Below are 26,949 nucleotides of genomic sequence, written 5' to 3'. Positions count from 1 at the left end.
ATCGAGGCCTTAACCATTCTCTGCATTACCAGTGCTCCACTTACCATGTCATGCCCATACTGTCCTTACCCCATCTTACTGTTGTCCCTAATGGCAGTCATCACCAGCTGTCTAACACTACATTTCGTCTGGGTGTGCCTTCCCATTGGGACACAATCTTTATAAGCTCACAGACCATTTATCTTCTTTTACACCCCTAGTGCCCAGAATAACAGTAGACACGTTAATCATTCGAGGACTGTGTATGCTACATTTAAAAGACGTACATGATGGTACATACCTGTAATTCCAGTACTCGGGAGGTAGAAGCAGAAGGGTCATCAGTTCCAAGCCAACCTGGCTTACAGGAGCTCCTGTCTCAAAGTCTATACATGGTGTGCACAAGTCTCTGACTTTAATCCTCAGCACCAGAAATTCTCTATCAAATCAAGCTGAATATGTAGCTCATTAATGCCACCACTACAGTGTTCTGGTCTGTTTCTTTTCTTGGTTTTTTGTTTTTTGTTTGTTTTGTTTTTGTTTTCTCGATGCAATTTCTTGCCTTCCTTGCTACTATATTCATGTTTCTGTCCAGTTCCTTCCTCTGGGACACAGTAGCTGAAAATCCCCTGAAGGCGCCCCTAAACCCAAATAGATAACCGGAAGATTATTCAGATTCCAGGAAGAGATAATTCGGTATAGGGGTCATCAGATTCTACAAACTGGGTATATTCTCAATGTTCCTTTAAGTACAGGGTAACTGGTTTAAAAAAAAAAAAAAAAAAAAAGCCCGACAGTGGTGGCACATGCCTTTAATCCCAGCACTCGGGAGGTAGAGGCAGGTGGATCTAAGAGTTCCAGGACAGCCAGTGCTACTCAGAGAAACCCTGTCAAGAAAAACTGAAAACAGAACAAAACCAAAAACTTGCTTCTGCTTGGACTCTTGAATTGCAGCCCGCTTTAGCAGCTTTGTAGCCTTGTTTCCAAGGCTCTGCCACGGAGCAGCCTCGCAGAGGGCTGTTAAGTAATGTGGGTGTGTTGAGGTCGCTCTCCTGCGTGGTGGGTGGACCCTGTCGAATTGTTTCGCTGCAATACAACAGCTCCTGTGGATAGGGTTAAGGAGACGTCCCCCAAAGGTTGCCTCCGCCTATAAACAAATGCTGCTGCTGCCTCTTAGGTCTCCACCTCCACAAGCTACCAGTTCTGCCCGCCCACACGCAGTCCTCCTCAATCCCACAGTCCTTCGCGCTTAGGACGCATCTGGCAGCGGCCCTTCTACACCATCACGGAGCAGCTCTATGGTCGCTGCCGCTTTCCTGGCGGTGTCATGGCGCCCGGCGTTGAGTTGGCAGGACTGGCCCAGGAAACTGAGGAAAGTCACTAAAGCTGAGAAAGATTTGTTCCAGTCGTGCGGCAGGGAGTTGTGGGAATGAGCAGAGGCCTCGTGGGGCCCACGGAGTCCACAGCGGCGAACCCTTGGTGAAGCGCCAGGCCGGGCCTCGGCTTTCTGACGCGGCTGTCGGTGGGAGTGCCGCGTCCTGCAAGTCCTCGGCGTCTGGATCGGCACCAGCCCCGGCGTTCAGGGACATTTGGAGCGGACATCGTTCTCTCCACCCGCAGCGATGTCGTCCTGGCTCGGGGGCCTCGGCTCCGGCTTGGGCCAGTCTCTGGGTCAAGTAGGGGGCAGCCTGGCTTCCCTCACTGGGCAGATTTCAAACTTCACGAAGGATATGTTGATGGAAGGCACGGAGGATGGGCCAGGTAACAGCTGGAGCGAGGCGGGAGGGCTCGGCTGGGACCCTGAGAAGTCCGCTTGGTTCCGGGTCGGTTGCCTAGCCATCGGCAGGTGCGGATGGCGAAGGAGTCACTCCACACTTTTCCTTCGCCTCTGTAGTGGCTTTTCCAGCCTGCAGGACCACTGGTGGAGAGTGCTGGTTCTCGCTCTCTCCTTCCTGCCCCCGTGAATACCCTGGATAGCTCAGTAAAGCAGAGCTGCTACTTTTACACCGAATAGGATCCTAATTGGGCGGTTCATCCTATTTCTTACTTTGCCTTAGTTTGGGGGTCGGATCTGATTTTGATCCTGTTCCCTTATTATGACAGCTAAAATAGCATGGCAATTATTTTTTTCTTAAATACTCATCATTAAGCATTTGGTGACTCTTGTTAGGGGAATAGGGCTGTTTATGTCTTCAGCTGTTTTCTAATTTTGCTCATCGTGAAGACACATTGAAGCTAAAAATATATTTTGGTGTACGATTGCACATTTCTCCCATATTTTGACAGGACCAATGGAATACTTTATCTTTTGAGTATTCTTATCTACTTCACTCACTTAAAAATTTTTTTTAGAAATTATTATTATTGATGTGTGTGTGTGTGTGTGTGTGTGTGTGTGTGTGCGCGCGCGCGCGCGCGCGCGCCTGTGAGATAGCGCCCACAAGTGGAGAGATCAGAAGACAACTTTGTGGAGTTCTCTTCCCCACTTAGTTTGGGCTCTGGGCATGTAACTCAGTTCATTAGGCTTATATGACAAGTGCCTTTTTTCACTGATTTATCTAGCCAGCCTCCTTCAGCCATTTTTAAAGTCTTGCTATCCTAATGAATAGTGACCTAAAATTGTTATCAGTGATTAGGTTAATTACTATTACTATTCTTGCTGTTTCTTTGAGTAGATGGGAGTTTTAAAAGTTTGGATCAAGGGATTGGGGATTTAGCTCAGTGGTGGAGCGCTTGCCTAGTAGTCCTCAGCTGTGGGGGTGGGGCACAAAAGTTTGAATCAAGGGAGTGGGTAAATAATCCAGTGGTTAAGAGCGCTGGCTGCTCTCTTAGAGGATGCAGGTTTGATTCTCAGCATCCAGTAGCAGCTCACAACTCTTTCTAACTTCATTCAGTTACAGAGGATCCGATGTCCTCTTTGAGTCCACCAGGCACTACGTGCCCAAATGGTCCACAGGCACATGTGCAGACAAAACAGCCATACTCACATTAATAACAGTTTTAAAGTTCTAATCAAGGTTTTCTGTGCAGCTCAGGCTGGCCTGGAGCTGACAGGCTTCCTGCCTCTGCCTTTCAGTGCTGGCATTACAGGTGTGTACCACCACACTACGACAGTTTTATTTCTTTATAAATGAACAACTTACTGTTGTAGTTTATACTGTGGGAAGGAATTGCTGGAGATGGAACCCAGGGCCTCATGCATGGCAAACACAGTCTATTGAGTTATACTCTTAACTTCCCATTTTTTCATCAGGGTTTAAAGCCGTGTGTATTTGCTAGAGATGGAGTAAAATGGTTGATAGAAAAAGTCCTTATATTTAGAAGGACAACTGGGTGGCTGCCCAGACCCATTTCACTGCTTGGGCTTCCCTTAAGTGGAAGGTCCATTGGGACAGTGGGGACCTTAAAGGCAGTAAAGGGCTAATAGCCCTGGGAAAGACTAGATTCTCACTGTAGTACAGATAGGGAATAACAGTATTTCTTTGACCTTAAACTAGAAAATAGGGACCCCAACCTGATGTAGAGTTTATTATGTTTTTCTCACGAGAGAGCTTCCTGTGGTCTCAGAACTACAAACAAAACCCTTATTTATTTATTTATTTATTTATTTATTTATTCTTTTGGAGAAAGGGTCTTATTCTGTAGCCCAGACTGTCCTGGTACTTGTAGTACAGCCCAAGGCTGACCTCAAATAGCATTTCTCCTGCCTCATCTTCATATAGTCTCAATTGCAGGTTTGTTTGATTTGTTTTTCTGAACTTTGTAGCCCTGGCAGGCCCAGAACTCACAGATCTGCCTGCAGGGTACTAGGAGTACAGGTGTGCACCACCAAGCCTGATTTATAGTCTCAATTTTAGTGATTTGGCTAGCTGCTAATCTTTCTGACCTAGAAATCTTTATCATCTTTGTTTTGTGTCTTTTTTGTTCATTTACTTCAAATTGGCCCCCAAATCTTGTTCATCCTGTGTCATAGCTTTCCTTTTTCTTTATAACTGCTGCGCTAGTTCAGATTCTGTCTCTCCCAGGTTGACTCTTCAGGTCTTGTACTTAATTCATTTTCTCTTGTATTGCCAGTGAGGAAGCTGTGGCTTGTTCTGCTCCTCTTATCTTCCAGCATTCACCCCAATAACTGGCACTGGGTTTGTTTATTGGTAAGACTTTTTAAGATTGATGCTACATACCAGTATTGGTGAAATTATTAAGGCCACTCCACGTAGTTAAAAGGGAGGTTTATTTTGTGGGGTAACTTACAAATGAAGGGATAGGTTGTAGGGTCTGGCAAAGGTATGGCGCAGTCTGGCGGTGTTCTCTGGAGAACTCTGCTCAGTCTACCTCCTGCATCCAGTGTCCCAGAACCAAGAGAGAGCCCTCCTCCCGATCCTGGGTCTTCCGCTTCCTCCTCCGCCCCACCTTGTGGGCGTGACCATTACCGAAGCATCAGTGGGAGTTGGAACTTCCAGGCCAATGCTGGGATGGCTACCCACTACATACCAGTCTAAAAATAAATTTGCTTAAAAGTTGCTTGACTTACAGAAAACAACAACAACAACAAAAACAAACAAACAAAACAACAAACCAAAAAAAAAAAAAACAACAAAAAAAAACCTCTTATTTTGGGGAGGTCAAAGACCTGTTCTCTCTGGATTCAAACTGTCTTTTCTAGTTGCTGTACCAGTTTCCAAACCTACTGTTGTATATAAACATGTGCAGTCTGCCACACAGAACTGTGGCAGGTTTCCCCATCATCCCAAGACTCTGAGTGGAAAGTCTTCTCTACTTCCTCCTTTACCCTCCTTGGTCTGGAAAACAGTTTTTCTATACAGCCCTGCTCATATATCAGGGACTTCGTGAAAGTGTGAGTTGGTTGGTGTTCTGTATTCTAACAGAGCTTTGTGTATTACTGTCTGATAGCACTAATGATACTGAGTGATAGTTTGTCTTTTTTCTTGATGTATAAGAAGGGGTGTGTTAGTTATTTTCATATTGCTGTGACAAAACACCATGATCAAGGCAACTTCTAAAAGAAAGCACTTAATTTGTAGACTGAAGGTTCCATATGGGTAGAGTCTATGACCGTCATGGCAGGGAACATGGCATAGGCAAGCAGGCATGGTTCTGGAGCAGTAGCTGAGAGCATACATCTGGTCCACAAGCACTAGGCAGAAAGAGGGAGAGCTAACTGGGAATGGCATGGGCTTTTGAAACCTCCAAGCCTGCCTGGAGTGACACACTTCCTCCAGCAAGGCCACACCTCCTAATCCTTCCCAGATAGTTCTACCACCTGGGAACCAAGCATTCAAATATGTGAACCTTTGGGGGCCATTATCATTTAAACCACCACAAGGGATTTTTTTTTCTCCTTCCTATATATATTACCAGCATGGGACATTTTCTTTTGTATGCTATTGTAGATGTTCAATAAAAAATTTCCCTTCGTATTATGTAAGACTTGATTAATATCTGTTTTGTTGTTGAAACTTTAAAAAAATTAGTTTGGAGTAGAGTTTATTAAGACATTCAGATATTTAGTGTCAACTCTTATGTCAGCAATAAACAAAAAATAACCCTCAAATAGCACTTTAGATATATTTTGAAAACCATAAATATTTACAGTATTAGAAGGTTGCTTTTCTGCTACTTTATTGTAGTCAAGGTTAAGAACTTGGGCTTTTAGTTGTGTTTGGGGTTTTATTTATTAATTTTTTTTCCTTGGGGCTACTGGGTATTGGAATCTCTGTGCATGATAAACACAGAGAACTTGGGCTTTTAAATTAGATTGACAGATTCAGTTTTTGTTTGTTTGTTTGTTTTGTTTTTTTGCAACAGGGTTTCTCTGTGTAGTTTTGGTGCCTGTCCTGGATCTCATTCTGTAGACCAGGCTGGCCTGGAACTCACAGAGATCCACATGGCTCTGCCTCCCGAGTGCTGGGATTAAAGGCGTGTACCACCACCAATTCTTTTTTTATACACTACAAGTTGTGGGATCTTTGACAAATTATTAAATACTTGTCTCTAACACAGTTTCTGGGCTGGAGAGATGGCTCAGTGATTAAGATTACTTACTGCTCTTGACCCAGGTTTGATTACTAGTACTTACATGCCACTTACTACTACTTTTCACTCCAGTTCTAGGGAATCTCAACCCCCTTAGGATCTCCCAGGGCTCCTCCATGTGTGCAGTATACATGCATACACTCAGGCACCATTCATACATTTACAAAAGGGAATTTCCTTATCTGTTCAAAAGGAATAAGCACATCATTTGTAAATGAGAGAATTAAATGAGATCCTGAATGTATGTTGTCTGGGACTGTGCCCAGCAAATAGTAAGCACTGAACACACAGGCAGATGTCAGGTTTTCCCTCACTGAGGCCAGGGGGTTGCTGCTGTTGTTTACTTTCCTGTCATAAGACTTGTGAAAGGCAGGATTGGAGCAGGGAACCTAGCACACAGGCCCTGGATTGGATCCCCAGCACTAGAAAGAGAAATGGTGGGGAGTTTTTATAAAGCTGGTTGAGAGGGTGGGTTGCATGGATAGCCAAGGTGGTTTGCATCAACTTTTCAAGTCCTTCTTTGATAGAGTTGCTACTTTTAGCAATTACTTTCCTAAACAAATTAGATCTTACTTCACTCTCTTGAGAATAACATTAGGCATTCCTTTTAGACTGAGTTTCAAGCAAGATGTCCAACACCTATCAAAGCAATCCTGCCTTGTGGTTTTTACAAGAGAGTGACACTCTAATTTATAAGCATGCTGTGTGTGTGTGTGTGTGTGTGTGTGTGTGTGTGTGTGTGTGTGTGTGTGTTTGTGTGTGTGTGTTTGTTTTAATAAATGGTAGTTCTGGGAAGTTATGTTTATAATGTTTATTATTATTACTATTATTATTTTCATTTTTTCAAGACAGGGTTTCTCTGTATAGCCCTGGCTGTCCTGGAACTCACTCTGTAGACCAGGCTGGCCTTGAACTCACAGAGATCTGCCTGCTTCTGCCTCCCAAGTGCTGGGATTAAAGAAAGGCGTGCACCAGGCTTAATTTTTTTTTTAAAGTGTTCTTAATGCTCTTCTAAATGAAAATATTATTTGTTTGTTTGTTTACTGTGTATGTACGTGTATGCCACATGTATGTGTGGTACCATTCGAGGCCAGATGATGATGATTAGACTCCTGGATTTGGAGTTATAGGTGATTGTGAGTTGCCTGATGTGGGTAATGGCAACAGAACTCGGGTCCTCTGGAAGAGGAGCTGGTCTTAATTTCTGAGCCATCTCTCTAGCGTGGGCCTTTTGTTTACTTTTTATTGTAGGGTCAAGCCCAGGATCTTGACTAAGCAAGCAGCTCTACTTCAAAGCTCTGTCTTCTGCCCTGTCCTGTTCTTATGATGTTTAGATGCAGCAGTGGGAAAACAGTACCCACAGGAGAAAGAATGTAACTGTATAGATGACAGTTTCCAGCAGGATTAGTGGTGCCATTTGGCTTTGCTGGACCCTATGTTTACTAAATAATTTATTTATCTTTAATTTTTATTCACTTACTTTTTTGAAACAGGGTTTTGCTCTATAGTGTAGGCTGGCCTTCATCTCAGGTCCTTTTACTATGGTCTCTTAAAGTTTTGGGATTGTACTTCCCCTGCTCCCCAGATTCATTTACTCTTTGGCACTGGGTATTGAGTCAGGGCTTTGCATGTGCTCCGTACCGTCTGAGCTGTAGTTCTCAGTCCTTTGACTGACCCTAAGTGAGAACAAGTCAGAATGACTTCATCTTTGTATGTGTGCATGAGTATAAGTGAGACACACACACACACACACACACACACACACACACACACACGGGGGGGGGGGGGGGGGGGGGAGCTCATATGCGCTCATGCATGCCCTGGCATGTATAGCGGTCAGAGGACAACTTTTAGGAGTAATTCTCTCCATCCACCTTGTTTTTGAATCAAGGTCTCTTGTTTCTGCCATTGCACAGTATAAATGAGCTTCTATGAATTCTCTCTCCTCTCTCTCTCTTTCTCTCTGTCTTTCTCTCTCTCTCACACATCTTGACACAGGAATGTTGGATTAAAGGTTTCAGGTACCTCATCTGGCTTTTCATGTAGATTTTAGAGGTTGACTCAAGGGTTAGGACTTTTACTCATTGAGACATCTTTCTGGCCCCTCATCCCTATTTTTCATGAATTATATTTGTGTTACTCTTAAGTATTCTCAGAATATTTTTGTGTTTTTATTATAGGTCATTAATTATTTTATAGTCTTGGGACTAGAAGGTAAAAGTAAACTGTAAGCTCCAGTTGAGTACGTTTTATGTTTATTTATTTATTTGGTTTCTCCAGACAGGGTTTCTCTGTTTAACAGCCCTGGCTGTCGTGGAACTGGCTTTGTAGGCCAGGGTGGCCTTGAACTCACATAGATCTGCCTGCCTCTGCCTCCTGAGAACTGGGGCTAAAGGCGTGTGCAAAAAGAGGAGTTTATTAAAAACTTCAAATTTCAGCTGGGCAGTGGTGGTGCACGCCTTTAATCCCAGCACTTGGGAGACAGAGGCAGACAGATCTCTGAGTTTGAAGCCAACCTGATCTACAGAGTGAGTTCCAGTACAGCCAGGGCTGTTACACAGAAGAAAAATAAAAACTTCAAATATCATACAACAAAAATTTAAAGAATGTTTCCAAGGGGTAAAGCCACACCTCTTAAGGTGTAGGAGAGAGGAAGAAAGGGTAGCCTGTGTGGTAGTGAAGACCATCAGGAGGGAAGTCTTAGTAAAGATGGAACGGTACTTCTTCTGACTAAGCTTTCCAGAGGCCTCTTCAGGGTTGGAGATACAGCTCAGTGGTGGAGGAGCACTTGACTAGGCCCAGGATTCAGTCCCTCAACACCAGTCCCACCCCACAAAACAATTGTTTATTACTCTATATGGTGTTAATCAAATATTCAGTATATATTGTTTGTTTTGTAGCAGATTTGCTCAATTCTGGGAGAGAGGAAAATGAAGCTACTCATTCAGTCTTAAGATCAGAGGTAAGGACAATTAAAGACAGTTGTCAAACTTCAAATTTTCTATTTTGAAGCTGTGAAAGTTACTGAAACTTTCAGAATTTTTAAATGTACCCTCTCACTTTTCAGCCTTTCCTGTTCTCAGGGTATTTTTGTTTGTTTGTTTGTTTTGTCTTGTCTTGTCTGTTATGACAAATCTCCCCTAAGTAAAGAATGTCTATGTTTACCGTGGTTGGTTCTTTTATAGTCGCATTTCTACTTCTATTTATTGGAAGTAGGAAAACTGCTAAATGTAGAAATAGTTGTGGTAAAAGTTTATCATTGACATTATCCAGCAGTATGCAACATTGTAATGGTACATTTGTTTGTTTTTGGTTTTGGTTTTGTTTGAGACAGGGCTTCTCTGTGTGGTTTTGGTGCCTGTCCTGGATCTCTCGCTCTGTAGACCAGGCTGGCCTCGAACTCACAGAGATCTGCCTGGCTCTGTCTCCCGAGTGCTGTAATTAAAGGTGTGTGCCACCACTGCTTGGCACATTTCTTTGTTTTTGCTTATTATCTGTTATTTTCTTTTACTTTGCTTTTCTAGCTAAGGTTTCCTGTGTAGCCCAACCTGTCCTTGAACGGATGGATGGTCTTGCCTCAGCCTCCTGAACGTTGGAATAACAGGCCTGTCATAGTCAATGTTATATTGCTATGAAGAGACACCATGGCCAAAGTAACTCTTATAAAAGAAAGCATTTAATTGGGGGCTGGCTTCCAGTTTCAGAGGTTTAGTTCATTATCATCATGATGGTAAGTAAGCATGGCAGCAGGCATGGCCTGCATGGTGCTGGAGAAGGAGTTGAAAACTACATCCTGATTCACAGGCAGGGAGAAAGACACCACCTAGTGTGGATTTTTGAAACCTCAGATCCCACCTCTAATAACACACTTCCTCCAACAAGGCCACACCTCCTAATCCTTTTCAGATAGTGCTGCACCCTGATGACTAAGCATTCAAGTGTATCGGCCTATGAGGGTATTTGTATTTGAACAACCACAAAGCTTGAGCCATCACACCTAACTAGTGGCCCATTTAACATATGAAAAAAGGAATTCTGATTAATCTAGAGTTTTAAATTTCCTAACATTAGAATAATAAAGTAATATTTGGAGCAAAGAAATTAAAAATATAGGAATAATAAGATAACTTCACTGTTTTGTTTCTTATGAGTCGGTGTGTAGTTGTGACTAATTCTGGACATTATATTATACTTAATGGGAATGAGAAAAGCTTGGAAAAGTTCAGAGGAAAGCCCTGAAGAAATGAGAAGGGTTTCAGAGTGGGAGCTGCTGTAACGGACTGCCAGAGCTCAACAGTTTAGCCTTGGGATAAGAACAGCAAAGGAACACTTAGTGTTGTAGTGAGAGATGTGCTTAGAGGACTGTGGTGAGCATGATTCCCTCAATTCGGAGCCTATAAAAAGAACACTGAATCTGGATGCTAAGACAGTATTTCCTAACAAGTCTTGTTGAACTCTGGTCTAGGACATCAAGGTGAGGTTGTGGGATTTGAAAGTAGAGGAAGGACTTGAGGGAGGGACGTTAGCACTGAGCCTCTAGAAGACAGCATTGTGGTGGCACTTTGAGACCTTAGCACAGTCACTTGATGAGCAGCTCGAGTGCGGTAGTGGCACATGAGTTCTTAGTAAGACTGAGCTAGAAAGTCCTTGAGGAGGCCCTCATTGGTCCAGACCCACCCAGGAAAGTTAGCAGCAGAGTGTGCATGCTGCTGTAACTTAAGGGAATTTGCCAGTGTGGATTTTGGGGGAAAGTGAGAAAGATGAACCTACTTGAATAATGTCTGCTTTGTACTGAGTCTAAGAGAGGAAATAGAAGTCTTCTGTCCTTCTGTAGATCTCAGTCCCTTTAATGCTTTTTATGGCCATATCATCTATGGCAAGTATGTTTCTAGAGTTTAGAAATATTTATTTGGGGAGACACATCCACCCCCTGTAAGCCACTTCCTCATTTGATGCTACTCAAATGCCAGAGGGAGACAAGGGCTCTATTCTGGTGGTACTGTAAATGAGAGCGGTTCTTGCTGCGTCTGCATAAGTCCATGCCTACATAGGCCTGTGTCCTGCTCTTGTTCTAGCACCTACGTCACCTTGTGATCTATTGTTGTTCAAGACTCACTGATGTCCGAAAATAAGGAGCAAGTTGTAGTCTAGAAGGGAGGCAGTGTGTTTCCAGGGGAGACTAGATTTGCCTGTGAGTGGTTGACTGAATTCCTTAAGGCTCTTATTTTTTTACCTTTGGTGTTTTGTGTGTGCGAGTCAGATGTATGTGCCACAGCACGTGGAGGTCGGAGGACAAGCTCAGTTGTCAGTCCTTACCTTCCACCTGAGACAGGGTCTCTTGTGGTTTGCTGCTTCCTATGCCAGGCTCCCTGGGCCGCAGGCATCTAGGACTCTTCTGAACCCATCTCGCATCTAAAAGTAGGAGTGGTGGGATTATAGATGAGTCTGGCTTCATGTGTGTTCCGCTGTTTTGAGCTCTGGTCCTCAACTTGTGCAGCAAGCATTGTACCCACCGATCCACCTCCCTAGCTCTGTTTGTTGTTGTTGTTTTGTTTTTGTTTTTATTTTTTAGAGACAAGGTCTTGCTATGTCACTGGCTAGCCTATTCCACATCCTAGTTAGGAGTCTATAATTGCAAATCACATGAATTCACCTAAGCTGCCTTTTCTTCTTTTTGCCAAGGAAATAGTTATTACATTTATTATTTATGTCTACTAGACTCTTTTAGTCCTATATTTTTTATATAATATAAATCATTTTTCAGAAGTGTGAATAAAATGATAATGAAGAACTTTCTTTTTTTGTTTTGTAAACAGGGTCTCTCTTTGTAGCCCTGACTGTTTTCAGACTGGCTATAGACTAGGCTGCCTTGAACTCACAGAGATAGGCCTGCCTCTGCCTTCCAGTGCTGGAATTAAAGGTGTGCACCACCACTCCTGACTTCACTAGAAGTTTTAACAGTTTATAAATATAGCAAACCGCAATTTTTAGTGTGTGTATGAGTATTTCGCTTACAAATGTCTGTGTACCACATGGGTACAGTGCCTGTGAAGAGCAGAGGGTGGCATTCCATCACTTGGACTGGAGTTATAGATGGCTCTGAGCCACCATGTAGGTGCTGGAAATCAAACCTGGGTCATCTGGAAGGAAGAGCAACCACTTCCAGCCTCTCATTTCATGGCTATGAAAGCGTAGAGAGTTGGGTGTGATTTGTGTTACATGCCTGCAATCCCAACTATACTCAGAACATTAAAGCAGAAGAGAAGATCACTTGGACTGGGATTCAGGCCAGTCAGGATGAGATAGTAAAACCCTGTCTCAAAACAAACACAAAATAGGCAATGTTCTTTGGATTCATCTGGCCACTTACTAACTCATGCATTGATTATAGATTTCAGCTGCCTCCTATGTGGACTTTTGGTTGTTCCTTCTTCCTTTTCTTTTGTGCGTATTTACGAACATGTGGAGGCCAGCAGTCAACTTTGGATGTCATTCTTCAGGAGCCATCCACCTTGTATTTTGTTTGTTTATTTGCTTTATTTTAATGTATGTATAGGTGTTTAATATGCATGTATGTCTGAGCACCATATGCGTACAGTGCCCATGAAGGCCAGAAGAAGATCCCTTGGAATTAGTGTTACAGACAGTCATAAGCCATCACATGGGTGTTGGAAATTAAACCCAGATCCTCTGGAAGAACAGTCAGTGCTTTTAACTGCCATCTCTCCAACTCCAGGTTTCTTATCTTTGAGACAGTATCTCTCACTGGGACCTGAGGCTTACAGATTAGTTTAGGCTGTCTGGGCAATAAGCTTACCTGTTTCTGCCTTCCCCATGCTAGGATTATACCATGTACCACCATAGTCACCACCTTGCCACGACAAGGACTTTTGTTTTGTTTGAGATAGTGTTTTATTGATCCCAGTCTATGTAGATCAGGCTGGTCTCCAACTCAGAGAGATCTGGCTCTCACTGCTCTTAAGTGCTGGGATTTAAGTCATGCATTATACCCAGTCATGTAATATTATTATAATTATTGTTGTTTATTTTATGTGTATGTGTGTTTTGCCTGCATATGTCTGTGCACCACATATGTACAGTGCCCTTGGAGGCCAGAAGAGTGCCTCATATCTCCCCTGAGACTATAGTTACAGATAGTTGTGAGTCTCTATATGGATATTGGGAATTGAACCTGGATCTTCTGGAAGAGCCACCTCTCCAGCCCCAACTTATTTTAAGAAACATTTATTAATTTTTAATTTGTGCATGTATGTGCATGTTCATGCCAGTGCCTGAGGATGCCAGTACTCTTAGCCTCTCCTTGAACTGAGGTTACAGGTGGTTGTGAGCTTCCTGATGTGTGTGCTGGTGTTAAACTTGAGGATCACAAAGAAAGAGACCACTCTAATTATAGTGCCTCTTCTTTGTTTCTTGAGACAATGTCTCTCTATGTAGTCCTTACTGTCCTGGAACTCACTATGTAGACCAGATTGGTTCCAAACTTGCCAAGATCCACCTGCCTTTGGCTCACAAGTGCTGGCTTTGAAGGCCTGCACCACCAAGACTGGCTTCAATTGAAGTGACTTGACAGGCAAAACTTTGTTCTTTTTCAAGAGGATGTGCTCAGGAGAGTGAGCATATCTGGAGAGGAAGTGAACTTGATTTTTATTCTAACTACATGGTGACTGGGTCTCTTCTCCATGGCTGGGGTGTGACCTCACAGTCTTTCAAGATTGAGCTCAAAGGAAATGAAAGAAAGCCACTTAATTCCCAGCAGGCCCTTTGTGTAAACCAAGGTTTTACTGGGTATGTATGGGGGATTAAAACATCTGTATAAAAGTCTTTGAATTCCTTATCATAAACATAAATTTTACAGTGTTTGATAGAAAGAGGAAAAAAAAACCCTAATGTTTACTGTTCTTCACACTGGGAACCAAATTTAGGTACTGTACCAAATTTGCTCCAGGACCAAATGATGCTGAGGTTGGCATAGCAATCACTGTCTTCACCAACTGAGGCATCTACCTAGCTTTACCTCAGCTTTTCCCTGTTTCTTTAAAACTGATAAATATTTTGGGAACTTTGCCAGCTTCTGAGTTTGTTGAAGCGAAAATGAGGCTAGCATTAGGATTTTAATTTAAAGGTGTATATTAAAAGCCAGAATTCAGTCTGGGGCCTTTGATATTTTACATCATTTTTTGTGTAATGTTTTTTATGATGTGTGCATGTAATGATTGCTAACATGCTTGACTTGAAATCATTTTCTTGAAAATACTTTTCTCTTTGCTTCTAGAATGAAAGACTTAAAAAGCTTTACACCGACCTCGAGGAAAAGCACGAGGCCTCAGAACTGCAGATCAAGCAGCAGTCCTCCAGTTACCGCAGCCAGCTGCAGCAGAAAGAGGCAAGAGCTGACCCTCATTACTTCATCCTTCCTTCATGGCTATTTTTATATTCACGAAAGCATTAAAAATATTAGAGTTCATAAAATTGGGGAAGCATCCCTGTTAAGTTTATTTTAGAAGCTAATCTTCAGGAAGAATAAATTCTAGCTTCTAAATGAAAAGTCTTTTGTAACATATTTTAATGATCTGTTGCTTACAATTTCTGATATTTATGAAATATAATTTAATGTTTGTTCTTAGGTTTTAAAAACATTTATTTAGTTTAACTGAATCCAGGACCTTGCATATACTAGATACTTTTCTAAAGTTGATTTTAAGTCAGTGTGATCATTGCTAATGCTATTTTCCTTTGTAAGAATACATTTTGACTGCATGTTAATACTCTTTGTATTGGCATGTACTTGCGTTTTCCACATAGAAGTATATTAAATGTTTTACAATTTTGGCTAATGTTTCTATTTTCTTTTAGTTTGATTAAAATGATTGTTTTGGCATTATTGTATCTTTTCTTTGAAGTCTTAATAATTGATAATAGGTAGATATTATGTAATTTAACCAATGTTACCCTGATTCCTGTTGTAAACTTTCTTTTGTGTTTAATTCATAAGTAGAGTCTAGTAAATGCTTCCATTGAGTTGATCCATTTCTTTTTTTTTTTTTTTTTTTATCCAGATCCTTTGGATACTCTTTAGTTTGTTGACTAACTTCATTTCTACCACAGTCATCTTTTGGGTTTTACATTTGAGCAAGGACTGAGACTGCAGCTCAGTAGTTGAGCAGAGGACTTGTCTGGAGTGGGAGGCCCTGGGTTCACTCCCCAGCACCACAAAAGAAAAGGAAAACACAACAGAAATTTAGATGAATCGGTTTCTAGTTCTTCTGGTGATTTGTTAAAGTAGAATAAAAAGTGTGCTGCATGTAAGAGAAAAGTAAACAGAGCTAAAGTTTCTCAGCTAATGATGATTGATGATTTTATATTAAAATCAATTACTGCAAGAATGAACCAAATACAAAAAAGAGAGCTACAAGTTCAAATTAAGCTTATATGCCTTTTTTTCAGTACTGAGGGTTGAATCCAGTACCTTGCACCTGTTCAAGCACTTTACGACTAAGCTATATCCTAGCCCTCTTCTTAAAATTAATTTTAAGACAGATCTCATGTAGCCCAGTCTGGCCTCAAACTTGCTCTGTAGCTGAGGATAACCTTTAACTTCTGAGCTGCCTCCCGTCTCAGTCTCCAGAGTGCTGGATTGCAGCATGTGCTACTATGCCCTGCTTTAGTTACTGCTGGGGATCAAATCAGAACTTGATGCTTACTAGGAAAAGCACTCTACCAACTGAGCTATATCACCAGCTTTTTTTTGGGGGGGGGGCACAGTGTGTGTGTTTTGCTTTGTTTTTTCTTTTCTTTTTTCCTTTTTGACAGAATCTTGCTAGGTAGCACTGTCTGCCCTAGTACTTATATATAGCCCAGGATGTACTTAAATTTGCAATAGTCCTCCTTCTCAGCCCCCTGATTACTGAGGTTATAGATATGTGTCACCACACATAGCTTTATAAGTTGGTATTGGCAGCTTTTAATCAGAACTCTGCTTAAGAATTCAGAATTTTTATACTGTTATCTTTCTAAATAGGGCCAGGTTGTCATTGGCTCTTCTTGGCTAGTTTTAAAGCCTGGGCCTCTTTCAATGCATATTTCTTTCTAAGACTCATGGGCTAATAACCATAGGCTGACTGTTATCTTATCTAGAAAGATTGGATTAATAAATCAAAGCATTCTTTCAGTCATGTTGTACAGACTGTGCAGAGTTACTACTGATTCATGGACCTCTTGGTCCTAAATCTAGCCATGGTCTGATTTACCTAAGTTACCTAAGACTTCACTAGCAGGAGAGTCCTGAGAAAACATTTGAATATATAAATTACACATGTCTGAGAAATTTCTCATGTCTGAGAAATTACCTGTATTTTGGTGATAGCAACTCACATTCCTCTGAGAAATTCAGTGCGTGAGTGAAATTCTAATCTTTGTATCATTTCCAATGTTATCTGAACTTTATGGGAATTATGTTTGTCTTTCAACTAACTAACAGTCTTGTGGTTAGGGTATGGTGGAAGATCTGGGTTCACTTAATTAAGTGCTGTTGTTGGGTCATCATGCCTTTCAACATTTCAATCTATAAGATGATCAATAGCATTTTAAAATATATGTTCTCTAAAACATGGATTGTAAATACATAGGAAGAAATCAACCACCTTAAAGCAAGACAGATTGCACTCCAGGATGAACTGCTCAGACTGCAGTCGACTGCGCAGTCTGTACATCCAGGATCTGGCAGGGTACCAGCAGCCACTGCATCACCTTCGTTGAGTTATGGTATCAGTCATGTGTCAGCTTTCCATGAAGATGACATGGACTTTGGTGATGTGATTTCATCACAACAAGAAATAAACAGATTATCAAATGAAGTTTCAAGACTCAAATCTGAACTTGGACACTGGAGACATATTGCTGAGGTTTGTAAAATTTGGATGAATTTGTAAAAACTGTGAGTTAGTAAAAATGCTGCTATTATTTAGGCAGAGCATTTGGTACCAGAAATAATTCTTGACTAGAAAAATAGAAAAGATATATTTGTTTTCTAATGCAGCATCCAGCTTTCTTTTTCAGCCTCAGTCTTCTTTTCTGTGTGATATGTAGAATTTTTTTTTTAAAATTAAAGCAATAAATTCACTTTCAAAAAATAAAGTTATAAACCCAGACTCAAAAGATAAAAATTAAATTGTGCTAGTACCCCTGGAGTCTTTGGTGTAGAAATACAGAGCTTTAAGACATTGTTTTTGAAACTGTGTTAGGATTTTGTCTGAGGTCTTAGAAACTCTAATAACATGGAAAATGAAATTTTGATCATTAGTATTAAAAATATGTTGTTATACTGGGACTGAAGAGATGGCTTTCCATTAAGAGCACTGCCTGCACTGCCTGCTCTTCCAGAGGACCCAGGTTTGGTTCCCAGCACTCACATGGCAGTTTACAACTGTAACTCTTAATTCCAGGGGACTCTGATGCCCTCTTCTGACCTCTCTGGACCCTGCATGCATGTGATGCACAGATCAGGCCCAACAACTACACATGCAGTAATCTTTAAAACTATGTGTTAAGCTAGGCAGTGGTGGTGCATGCCTTTAATCCCAGCACTCGGGAGGGAGAGGCAGGTGGATCTCTGTGAGTTGGAGGCCAGCCTGGGCTACAGAGTGTGTTCCAGGAAGGGCGCAAAGCTACACAGAGAAACCATGTCTCGAAAAACCAAAAAAAAAAAAAAAAAAAAAAAAAAAGTGTTGAAATGTTATATGTTATATTGTTATATCTAATGCACTAGAAATTAAGTGCTGATATTTTGAGCTGTAAACTTTCTTCCAAGGAACTTGTGTCCTGTATACCAAGGGTTCTTTGTTGTTATTGAACCCTTTCGAGATGAGGCTCTCATTGTGTAGCCTTGACTAGCCTGGAATTGATTTTGTAAACCAGGCTAGTCTTTAACTCACAGAGATCCCCTTGCCTCTGCCTCCCTAAGGCTAGGTTAAATAAAGGTGTTCACTGCCACACCCAGCCATACCAAGATTATATGTATTATGGAGGTTGTCAGTAGACAGTAGACATTTGGATTTAACTTCATCAATATAGGGGGAAATATAGTTTATAAGTATACTTCAGTATATTAAAAAACCAAAGTATATGGATGTAATCAGGTTGTGAAAAAGAAAAATCATCTCAATTAAAATTTTGCTTACTGTGTGTAGTACTCAAAACCTTAGCTGGGACTGTCTGTCCATCATATCTCCTCGAAGCCAGGTTTTAAACTTTATAGGCAAAGAATAACCTGGAGCCTTGAAAATGGCCTGGATTTCCTTTGTGTTTGGAGGCTTTGGTTTAATGTCTATTTTAGGGTCTTAGGAACTTCAAAGAAGTGCCAGGTAATTGTGATAATCTGGGAATCACAATTAGTTGGGATTTTTTTTTTACTCCTATTCATTGATGTGTGGGGTGAAGAGGAGTTACATACATACATGCGTGTTAAGGTTGGAGGACCGCTCGCGAGAGTCAGTCCTCTCCTTCCTCCAGGTGAGTCCTGGAGATTGAGTTTAGGTCAGCTGTCTGGGTGGCCGGCGAGTGTTTTATCTGTTGAACCATCTTGACAGTGCGGTACACACCTGTATTTCCAGCATTTGGGAGCTGAAGCAGGAGGATTTGGAGTTTAAGACCACCTTACATAGCAAGATCTTATCTAAACAACAAAACAAAACAGCCAAGTAAGCACATAAAAGAAACATGGTTAGGTTAAGGTTACTAAAGGGAAGAAATGGCTCTCTCTCCTTGTTTTTATTTTAAGGTATTTGACATACCTTGAATGCTTAGTATATGGAAGATAAAAACTGGACTATAGGGTTGGGGATTTAGCTCAGTGGTAGAGCACTTGTCTAGCAAGTGCAAGGTCCTGGGTTCAATCCTCAGCTCAAAAAAAAAAAAAAAAGAGAGGAAAAAAAAAAACCAAAAAACTGGACTATAAAGGTAGAAAAGGCGGAACCTTTCAGCAAGGCTTATTTTCTAGTTAAGACAAAAAAATTATTGTTTGTATTATACTTTATAAAATGTTTCCATGTAACATGTGGGGCATTTATTACTTTTGTTTTATAGATAAGGAATCTAAGTTATTACTATAGACAGTATTCCTATTGTCGGAGTGAATAATTTACACACACACACACACACACACACACACACACACACACATTGTGAGTATTGAAATGATGGCGACTGAATGCTAGGCAAGTACTCTGACACTAAGCCACATCTTGAGCCTCTCTCCCACTTCCTGTGCCCCCCTGGACCTCTTATGTTGCCCAAACTGGTGTGACCCTGCCATCTTCCTTTCTTAGCTGCTTTGTCTAGTTGGGATTGTTGATGTGTATCATCACACTTGCTCAGATAGACATCTTTTGACTGGAGCTTTGGAGTCTTTCCATCTTAAAGCAGCTTTGGTTCAGTAACACGTCATACAATAAATGTTAATAAAAATAAATGAGTGGATACTAGAGGTTTGGTTGGGTAGTAGAGAGGTGGGTAGATGTTGATCAAATACAAAATTACTTATACATGAGAGAAATGAGTTCTGGTGTTCTTTGTTTATTAGGGTGGCTATGGATAAAAGTAATAATGTATATTTGAAAGTAAGTAGAATAGAGGATTTTGGATACTTTCACCACAATAAACATTTGAGATGATGATTCTAACCACCCTGCTTTGAACATTGCATACATAGTATGTACATGAATTGAAACATCACAGTATACCTCATAAGTATCCAGTATTACTAGATATCAATTAAATTAAAAAACATTTAAAGATTATGAACAATAGATAAAATTTAAGTTTAATTTTGTGTGTTTGCGCGCGCATGCATAGATATATACATGTGAGTGTAGATACCTATGAAGACCAGAGGCTTTAGATGCCCTGGAGCTTGAGTTTATAGGCAGTTCTGGGCTGCTTGACACAGATGCTGGGAATTGGATGCATGTCCTGGAAGAATTAAGCCATCTCTCAAGCCCAGTAAGTATACAACATTGAAAGGAATCTGAAAGTTTTTTGGTTAAACAAAGATTATTCTGTAAAGTAAAATATAACCTTATGGGTAAAATCATTTTATTTTTAGTTTGTTTGAGATAGGATCTCATGTCAGCCAGGCTGGTCTCAAACATCTGTGTAGTCAAGGATGATCTTGAACTTCCGATCCTCCTGGCCCCAAGTGCTCGCATTACAGGTTTTGTGTATTGCGGGGACTCCTGAATGCTAGACAACCATTCTACTAACAGAGCTGCATCCTCAGCCTTGTATTAAATCATATTTATTTATTTATTTATTTATTTATTTATTTATTTATTTATTTATTTATTGTTTTGAAACACTATGTAGCTCTCATTGTTCTGGAACTCACTATGTAGACCAGACTGGCCTCAAACTCATAAAAATCCAGCTGCCTCTGCTTCCCATGTTCTGGGATTAAAGGTATGCACTACTACGCCAGGCTTAAAATCTTCTTAAAAAAACCTTTACTGGCATTGGTATTGGGTAACTTTTTTTCCTCTTAGAAAGCTATTCAGTTATCCTCATATTCATATTTTGGTTAGCTAGTAAAATATTTTATTTTTTCCATATAAACTTTATTTTGTAAAGCTATTATCTCCTCAATTAGTTAAAAAGTTCTTGACTGTGGTGTCTTTTATTTATTATGTACTAATAGACTAAAGACTTTGAAAAGTATATGGTATTCTTAATCAGAATATGTCTGGGAAATGCTCTTGTTTTACAAAATAATAACCTTTTAATAAAGTTAGTTTGTGACTTTTTGTTTTAAAGAAAATATCAGTGTAATTTTTAAAAAATTCTTTCTTTCTAAACTAAGGTGCAGGGAACACAAAGCTCTGATCAAACCGAAATCTGCAAGCTGCAAAATATTATTAAGGTAAATCAAACTGTTTATTGCCAATATTTTCCATGCATCTAATGTCTGTATATTATAGATATAAGCCAAATTGGTAGGACTCTTAGTTATAAATTGATTACATAGATGATGATACTCAAGTATTTTATTCTTTTTCAACCTTTTTATTCTTTGTTTTTTGAGACAGGGTTTCTTTGTGTAGCTTTGGTGCTTTTCCTGGAACTCACTCTGTAGCCCAGGCTTGCCTCGAACTCACAGAGATCCACCTGCCTCTGCCTCCCGAGTGCTGGGATTAAAGGCGTGCGCCACCACTGCCTGGCTGTTTTAGTCTTTACAGTAAAGTATATCCAAGAACATTTGGTTTTAAATGTTTTCTCAATAATTCTAGATCTGTGTGTTTTTCTCCTATTGCCAAGTTGATGACATTTTAAGGGTTTGAGCTTAAAGAATATTGGCTAACACTCACTGTAAATAACTACATTACTGATAGAACTTTTCTGGGTTTTGTCAGTTCTTTCTTTTATGAAAAAAGTCTTGGTTACATATATTCATCATGGCAATGAATTGGTTTTAATTATAGTCAGGTGCAGAACTTTTAGTTTTTGCTTAATGTTACATTCCAAGTGTAGGTAGATCCCAGATTCAAATGTGTGTGAATCCTGGCTGCACCCACTATCCGCTGTGCTGCTTGGGCATGTTATGTAACCTTTCCCAGAGTCTGTATTTTTGTCAGTCAGAACAGCGTCTTACAGGGTTGTTCAGAGGCGTCAGTGTAAAGATCAGTGTTGGTACATAGGTTCGTAGGATTCCAGAATTATTTTTTTCTTAGGAAGTAGCAGCTACTTATTATTAGGATTCTTGGTGATACACAAGAACCTTTTCTGGCTCAGTAAAGCAAAAGGTTTACTGGATGGACCCAAAGTAGTCTGTGTCAGAAGGGATGGCAATGGGAACGGCTCTGTGACCCTCTGAGAACACACTAGCCAGACTTGAAGATGCAGCTCGGTGCTCTTCCGGGTCAGGACCTGGAGAAATTTTATCAGCTTGGGTGGAGGCACTGCTCTTGGCAGTTTGGGAGTTCAAGACTGACAGAAGGGTGATTGTGCAAGAGAATAGCAGCAGAAGGAAAACCTGTGTGGATTGAAGAACTCGAATCTGTTAGAGCAAGGTTGTTAGTCTTTCAGATTAGATAATGTAACTAAGTGATATATCCAGCACTCTAAAGCTAGGCCGTGCTGGAAGTGTGGACTGCATTCTGCAGAACGAGACCGTGACTAGCCGTGTTCATTGTCAGAGGTTTGCAGTGACCTCACTGCTTTCACAATCCAAGATTAGCCAGGGGGCTGGATGTGGCTCTGTGCACCTGTAATCCCAGCACTAGGGAGGCTCTGACAGGAGGAGTGTCACAAGCCAAGGTCAAGCCTGAGCTCTATATTGAGTTCCTGGCCAAGCAGGGCTACATAACAAAGACCTGACTCAATAGCAACAACAAAACAAAGCCAGGTTGTTGACTCTAGTATTGAGGGAATATGCCATTAGGAAAAGAAGGTGTTCTTGGCCACGGGTGTAAAGGAAAAGATAGTTTGCCTGTCTTTTGTTTCATTGTGTTCTTGATGTTTCCCTATTGAAAATAAGACAGCTCTTTAAAATCCTAAGAAGGCATGGACCTGTCAGAATTGTCCTAATTTGGGCACTGTGCTTGAATGCTTTTCAGCTTTAATATGTTCAGATAATTTTAATAATACAAACTTCTAGACAGCAGTGAGATGAATTACTTTTTACTGGATTATTTATTCATCATACATGTAGTTAAATTTGTTCTTGTTTTTTTAAGGAGCTTAAACAGAATCGAAGTCAGGAAATTGATGACCATCAGCATGAAATGTCAGTATTGCAGAATACACATCAACAGAAACTGACAGAGATAAGTCGTCGGCATCGAGAAGAGCTAAGTGACTATGAAGAACGAATTGAAGAACTGGAAAATCTGTTACAGCAAGGTTTGAGTTTACTAACTCACAGACTAGATGACAAAGTTAAATAACAAGCCTTAGACAATTCGTAGATCAGAATATTAGACTACTGTCGTAAACTTAGACCAAGGTCCATGGAATAAAAAGTGGCTCATTCTGGCCGGGTGGCAGTGGCGCACGCCTTTAATCCCAAGCACTCGGAGGCAGAGCCAGGTGGATCTCTGTGAGTTTGAGGCCAGCCTGGTCTACAGAGTGAGATCCAGGACAGGCAACAAAACTACAAAGAGAAACTCAGTCTTGAAAAACCAAAAAAAAAAAAAAAAAAAGTGGCTAAGTCTGCGGTGATGGCTATAGACATGGAAAGACCTGCACTTATGGAATGGATTGCTTTGCATTGTCTGCTGATGATGCTACAGCAAAAAAAAAAAAAAAAAAAAAAAAAAAGGAAGTATCTTCACTTTGTTTTAGATTCAGATATATAGACTTTTTAGTAGTTGATTCAAACGAAATACTTGACTTTTTATTTATTTAAAATTATAAGATAGTAATTTGACTTTTTAAGTTGTCTGAGTTCTAAATCTCTTAAGTCTCTGTATTGTACATAGCAAACAATTTACGTTTTGGAACTTGTCATTTGATTCCGCTTGTTTTTTTTTGTTTTATATTTTAGGTGGCTCAGGAGTTACAGTAACTGATCACTCTAAAATGTATGATATGCAAAACACTATTCAGATTCTACAGACGGAGAAAGTAGAATCTACCAAAAAAATTGAAGAACTTGAGGATAAAATAAAAGAGATATATAAAAGATTGTCTTCTGCAGAACATGAGCGAGAAGTGTGGAAGAGGGAACAGGAGCAGCTGGAAGAGGAAAAACGACAGCTGACTGAGCAGTGTGAACGCTTGAAGCTGGAATGCAGTACATCACAGCCCTTTGCTCGGGGCCAGAGGGACGTTGTGACAGAGGAGGAGAGGACTCCACCACAGAGTTCCTCAGTCGCAGAGGTCTTGAGATTACAGCAAGCTTTGACTGGTATAAAATATTTGGAACTTACATTGGTGTTTCTTGGCACTTATGACTGTATATTCTATGGAAATGGAGTGTTTATGGAAATGACTTTGTCATTTGAGTAGAATTGTGGGGTTTGGTCAGCACCAAATAGGAATTGTCTATAATAAGGGTTAAGGACTAGCAGGATGTCTCTCAGCCTCCCTTCCTTATTCTCTGAGGTGTTTACATGGAAGTCAGTAATGTAGGAAGAGATAGATTTCTGAGACGTGGTTATGGATATAGGAATTGTTGTTCATAGGTATTGGTCTGTTCTTTTTACAGACTCAACATTGTCTGTAACTAATCAGAGCCCAGACTTTCCAGTTAAGTAATGTAGCATTCCATCAGCAAAAATCTATTGTTATCCTTTGAAGTGTTCTATATAGAAGCAAAGGCTTGAGTGACTATTATTAATAGACTATTATTTTCCATATTCCAACTGATGCTTAGAATTTTAAATACTAGAACAAAAAAGTTAGTATTAAAGAACATAGGCAAAGCACCAGTATTCATACATAGCAAGAAAATAGTGGGAGGAAACTCCTTAGCTGAAAATATGCATTTTATTTTTCATTTTGTCCTCTTTTAGTATAAACTCTGTATGAACTCATTCATCCCTGCTCTGAAAATTTCCAGCTCTTGGGTGCTTGTGAACACCCATATCTCTATCCTCCATGCCACTCTATCATGAGCTTCTGACCTGAATGGCCAAATCTGTATATAACATGGATTTTCAACCCAAAATTAAATTCAAAGTAAGATCATCTTCTCCTTTCCCTTCCTCATAGTCCTTGTCCAGTCTTTGGGAAGCAGAATTCTAGAAGTCAACCCTGACCGAGTCTTGTAGTTTTTATTTCCTTGTGTTTTATTGTGTGTGTGTGTGAGAGAGAGTGATATTTCAGGATTGCATCCCCAAAACCAGGGTTTCTTGGTGCATCAGCACTGGGAGCTGCCACTTAGGCAAAGGGAGGGCAGTTCAGGGGATTTGGACCCCAAACAGCTCTCCTCATCTATGAAGTAAGTGTATTAGACCGAGTAAGCCACCTAAGTTTGTCTAACAGTAGAGCCACTATCCTAGACCTTCTCTTTCCCCTTTCTGTAACTTACTTATGACTTACTTCAGCCACTCATAATTGCTTATTGTCCAAGTTAATGTTACAGATTTCTTAATGGAAAAAGTAGAAAAATGGTTAAGAACAGGGTTGGGGCCTGGAGGAGGGCTCAGTTGCTAAGAGTGCTTACTGCACAGTCATGAGGACCAGCCTTTGGATCACACCATCCATATGTCAAGCTGAGAGCATCTGTGTGTACCTGAACAGGAGGATTGGTGTACCAGCATGGCCTAGAAAACATGAGTCTCAGGTGCAGGAAGAAACCCTGCTTCAAAGGACTACTAAATAGATGGAGAGTCACAGAGGAGGAGACACAACACCCTCTTTTGGCCTGTGAACAAGCACATGGATGCACTCACACATGCAAATTAAGCTTTAAAAAAACAAGAGGGCTGGACAATACTATTATCTTCCTTGTAGGACTGGAGTAGTCTGTGGGCTACGTGAGTTGCTATTTGCAGGCTTTCCTTTTGAACAGCATCTAGTCCATAGTGAGTGTTAGAAAGTGTTGACTTTTTAATTCTCTGCATTCTGTTGTTCTTCAATCCATCTTTTTTCCCCTTCTATTCTGAAGTGAGAATATATTTTCGAAATGCAAAGCCAGTTAGGTCCCTACTTTCTAGTACTTTCTGACTTTCTGGGAACTTGCAATGAAATTGGAATTTTGTTAGGTGGACATGGCTGTTCATCTGGTCCCTATCTGCTTCCTTAGTTTATTCTCATTGCCCAGCTTTATAAACTTTAGCCATCGTGAACTCTGTGGTTCCTTCAGCCAGTGGTAGTAGTCTCTGGTTCCCTCTTGTCTAGGCAGGATGTTCCTGGTTTTCCTTGGCCACCTGATAGTCCACTGAATCAGTGAGGTCTTAACTGCCACCGAGGAGGAGAGCTGCACTGCTCCTTCCTGGGCCCCTCTGTTCCCACCTGATTTGGACTAGATGTTGGCTGTTTTGCCCTCCTTTGCCCGTGTTCGCTGTATCACACCGTATTGTAATCATTGTTTACTTGCTTCTGTCGCAATTCTGTTATGAATTGTAAGCTCATCAAGAGCAAGAACTGAACTTTTCTGTCTTTTTGTCTAACGCTGGCTTTGTCATAAATGCTCAGTTGTCCTGGAATGAGCGTTAAATGAATTGCTTCCGCTGATCTCATGCTATTCTGTCTCTGGGTTCTTTTTCAGAACCTTTTTTCTCTGTGGATCTAAATGTAGTACATTCATTTCTAAGTCACTTCAGATGTTTGAGAGATAATTATATTGTTACAGTGTAAATTTTTATTTATTGCTTTTCAAGTTTTTCTTTTCAATAATAATCTTAGACCTGATACTATCTCTGACTATTTAAACTAATGGATTATATTTTAAAATACATTGTTACTAATTTTTATCAGAACCATAATTCTTACACTTTTCCAAAGCATTGGACTTTAACATGGTTTTAAGCTTGTAGCTTACTTTTTATAGTCATAATAGAAATGGAGAATGGCAGGAATGTTTTTTACTTCAAACTGTCAACCTGCTTGCTAGTTATAAATATACTTTGTTTTAATGGGCTGTACCTCTGAGTTTAATGTGAGAGGTAATTATTAAAATATTTGAAGTAATGTCAGGTTCATTTATTGTTTTTACAGATGCTGAAAATGAAATAATGAGACTAAGTAGTTTAAACCAGGTAACTTCTTGTTATGGAGAAAGTTTGGGGCATTATTTTACTATCATTGTTTTGGCTTGTCTTTTGTTTTCTCACAAATTCATGTAAATTTACCCTAGGAACTTTCAGTAATCTGTGCTTAATGATCAATAACAAAGTTTTTGCATTATAAATTGGTATGTTTGGTGTATAATGGGTAAAGGTATATTATTTCAGAGTAACTTGA

At 40.4% G+C, this 26,949-nt stretch overlaps 1 protein-coding gene across 2 annotated transcripts in view; it reads left to right on the top strand.

Moving 5' to 3' along the window:
* The first annotated feature begins 1,242 nt into the window (after window positions 1–1,242).
* The window catches only part of Trip11 (thyroid hormone receptor interactor 11), an 80,068-nt gene continuing 54,361 nt past the window's right edge, over window positions 1,243–26,949 (top strand). The window contains exons 1-8 of one of the 2 annotated variants that reach the window (XM_036205678.1): window positions 1,243–1,740; window positions 8,937–8,995; window positions 14,327–14,437; window positions 16,680–16,955; window positions 20,903–20,962; window positions 22,776–22,941; window positions 23,585–23,947; window positions 26,704–26,744. In XM_036205678.1, coding sequence (XP_036061571.1) covers window positions 1,602–1,740; window positions 8,937–8,995; window positions 14,327–14,437; window positions 16,680–16,955; window positions 20,903–20,962; window positions 22,776–22,941; window positions 23,585–23,947; window positions 26,704–26,744 — 1,215 coding nt within the window. In that variant the 5' untranslated portion in view covers window positions 1,243–1,601. Of the gene's footprint in view, window positions 1,741–8,933; window positions 8,996–14,326; window positions 14,438–16,679; window positions 16,956–20,902; window positions 20,963–22,775; window positions 22,942–23,584; window positions 23,948–26,703; window positions 26,745–26,949 lie in introns of both variants that reach the window. The other variant, XM_036205677.1, reaches the window with a different exon arrangement.

The sequence above is a fragment of the Onychomys torridus genome, chromosome 14 (assembly GCF_903995425.1).
Source record: "Onychomys torridus chromosome 14, mOncTor1.1, whole genome shotgun sequence".
In the NCBI taxonomy this organism is placed as follows: Eukaryota; Metazoa; Chordata; class Mammalia; order Rodentia; family Cricetidae; genus Onychomys; species Onychomys torridus.
The sequence above is the reverse complement of the archived record's forward strand: the minus strand, read 5'-3'. Positions and strand labels throughout refer to the sequence as shown.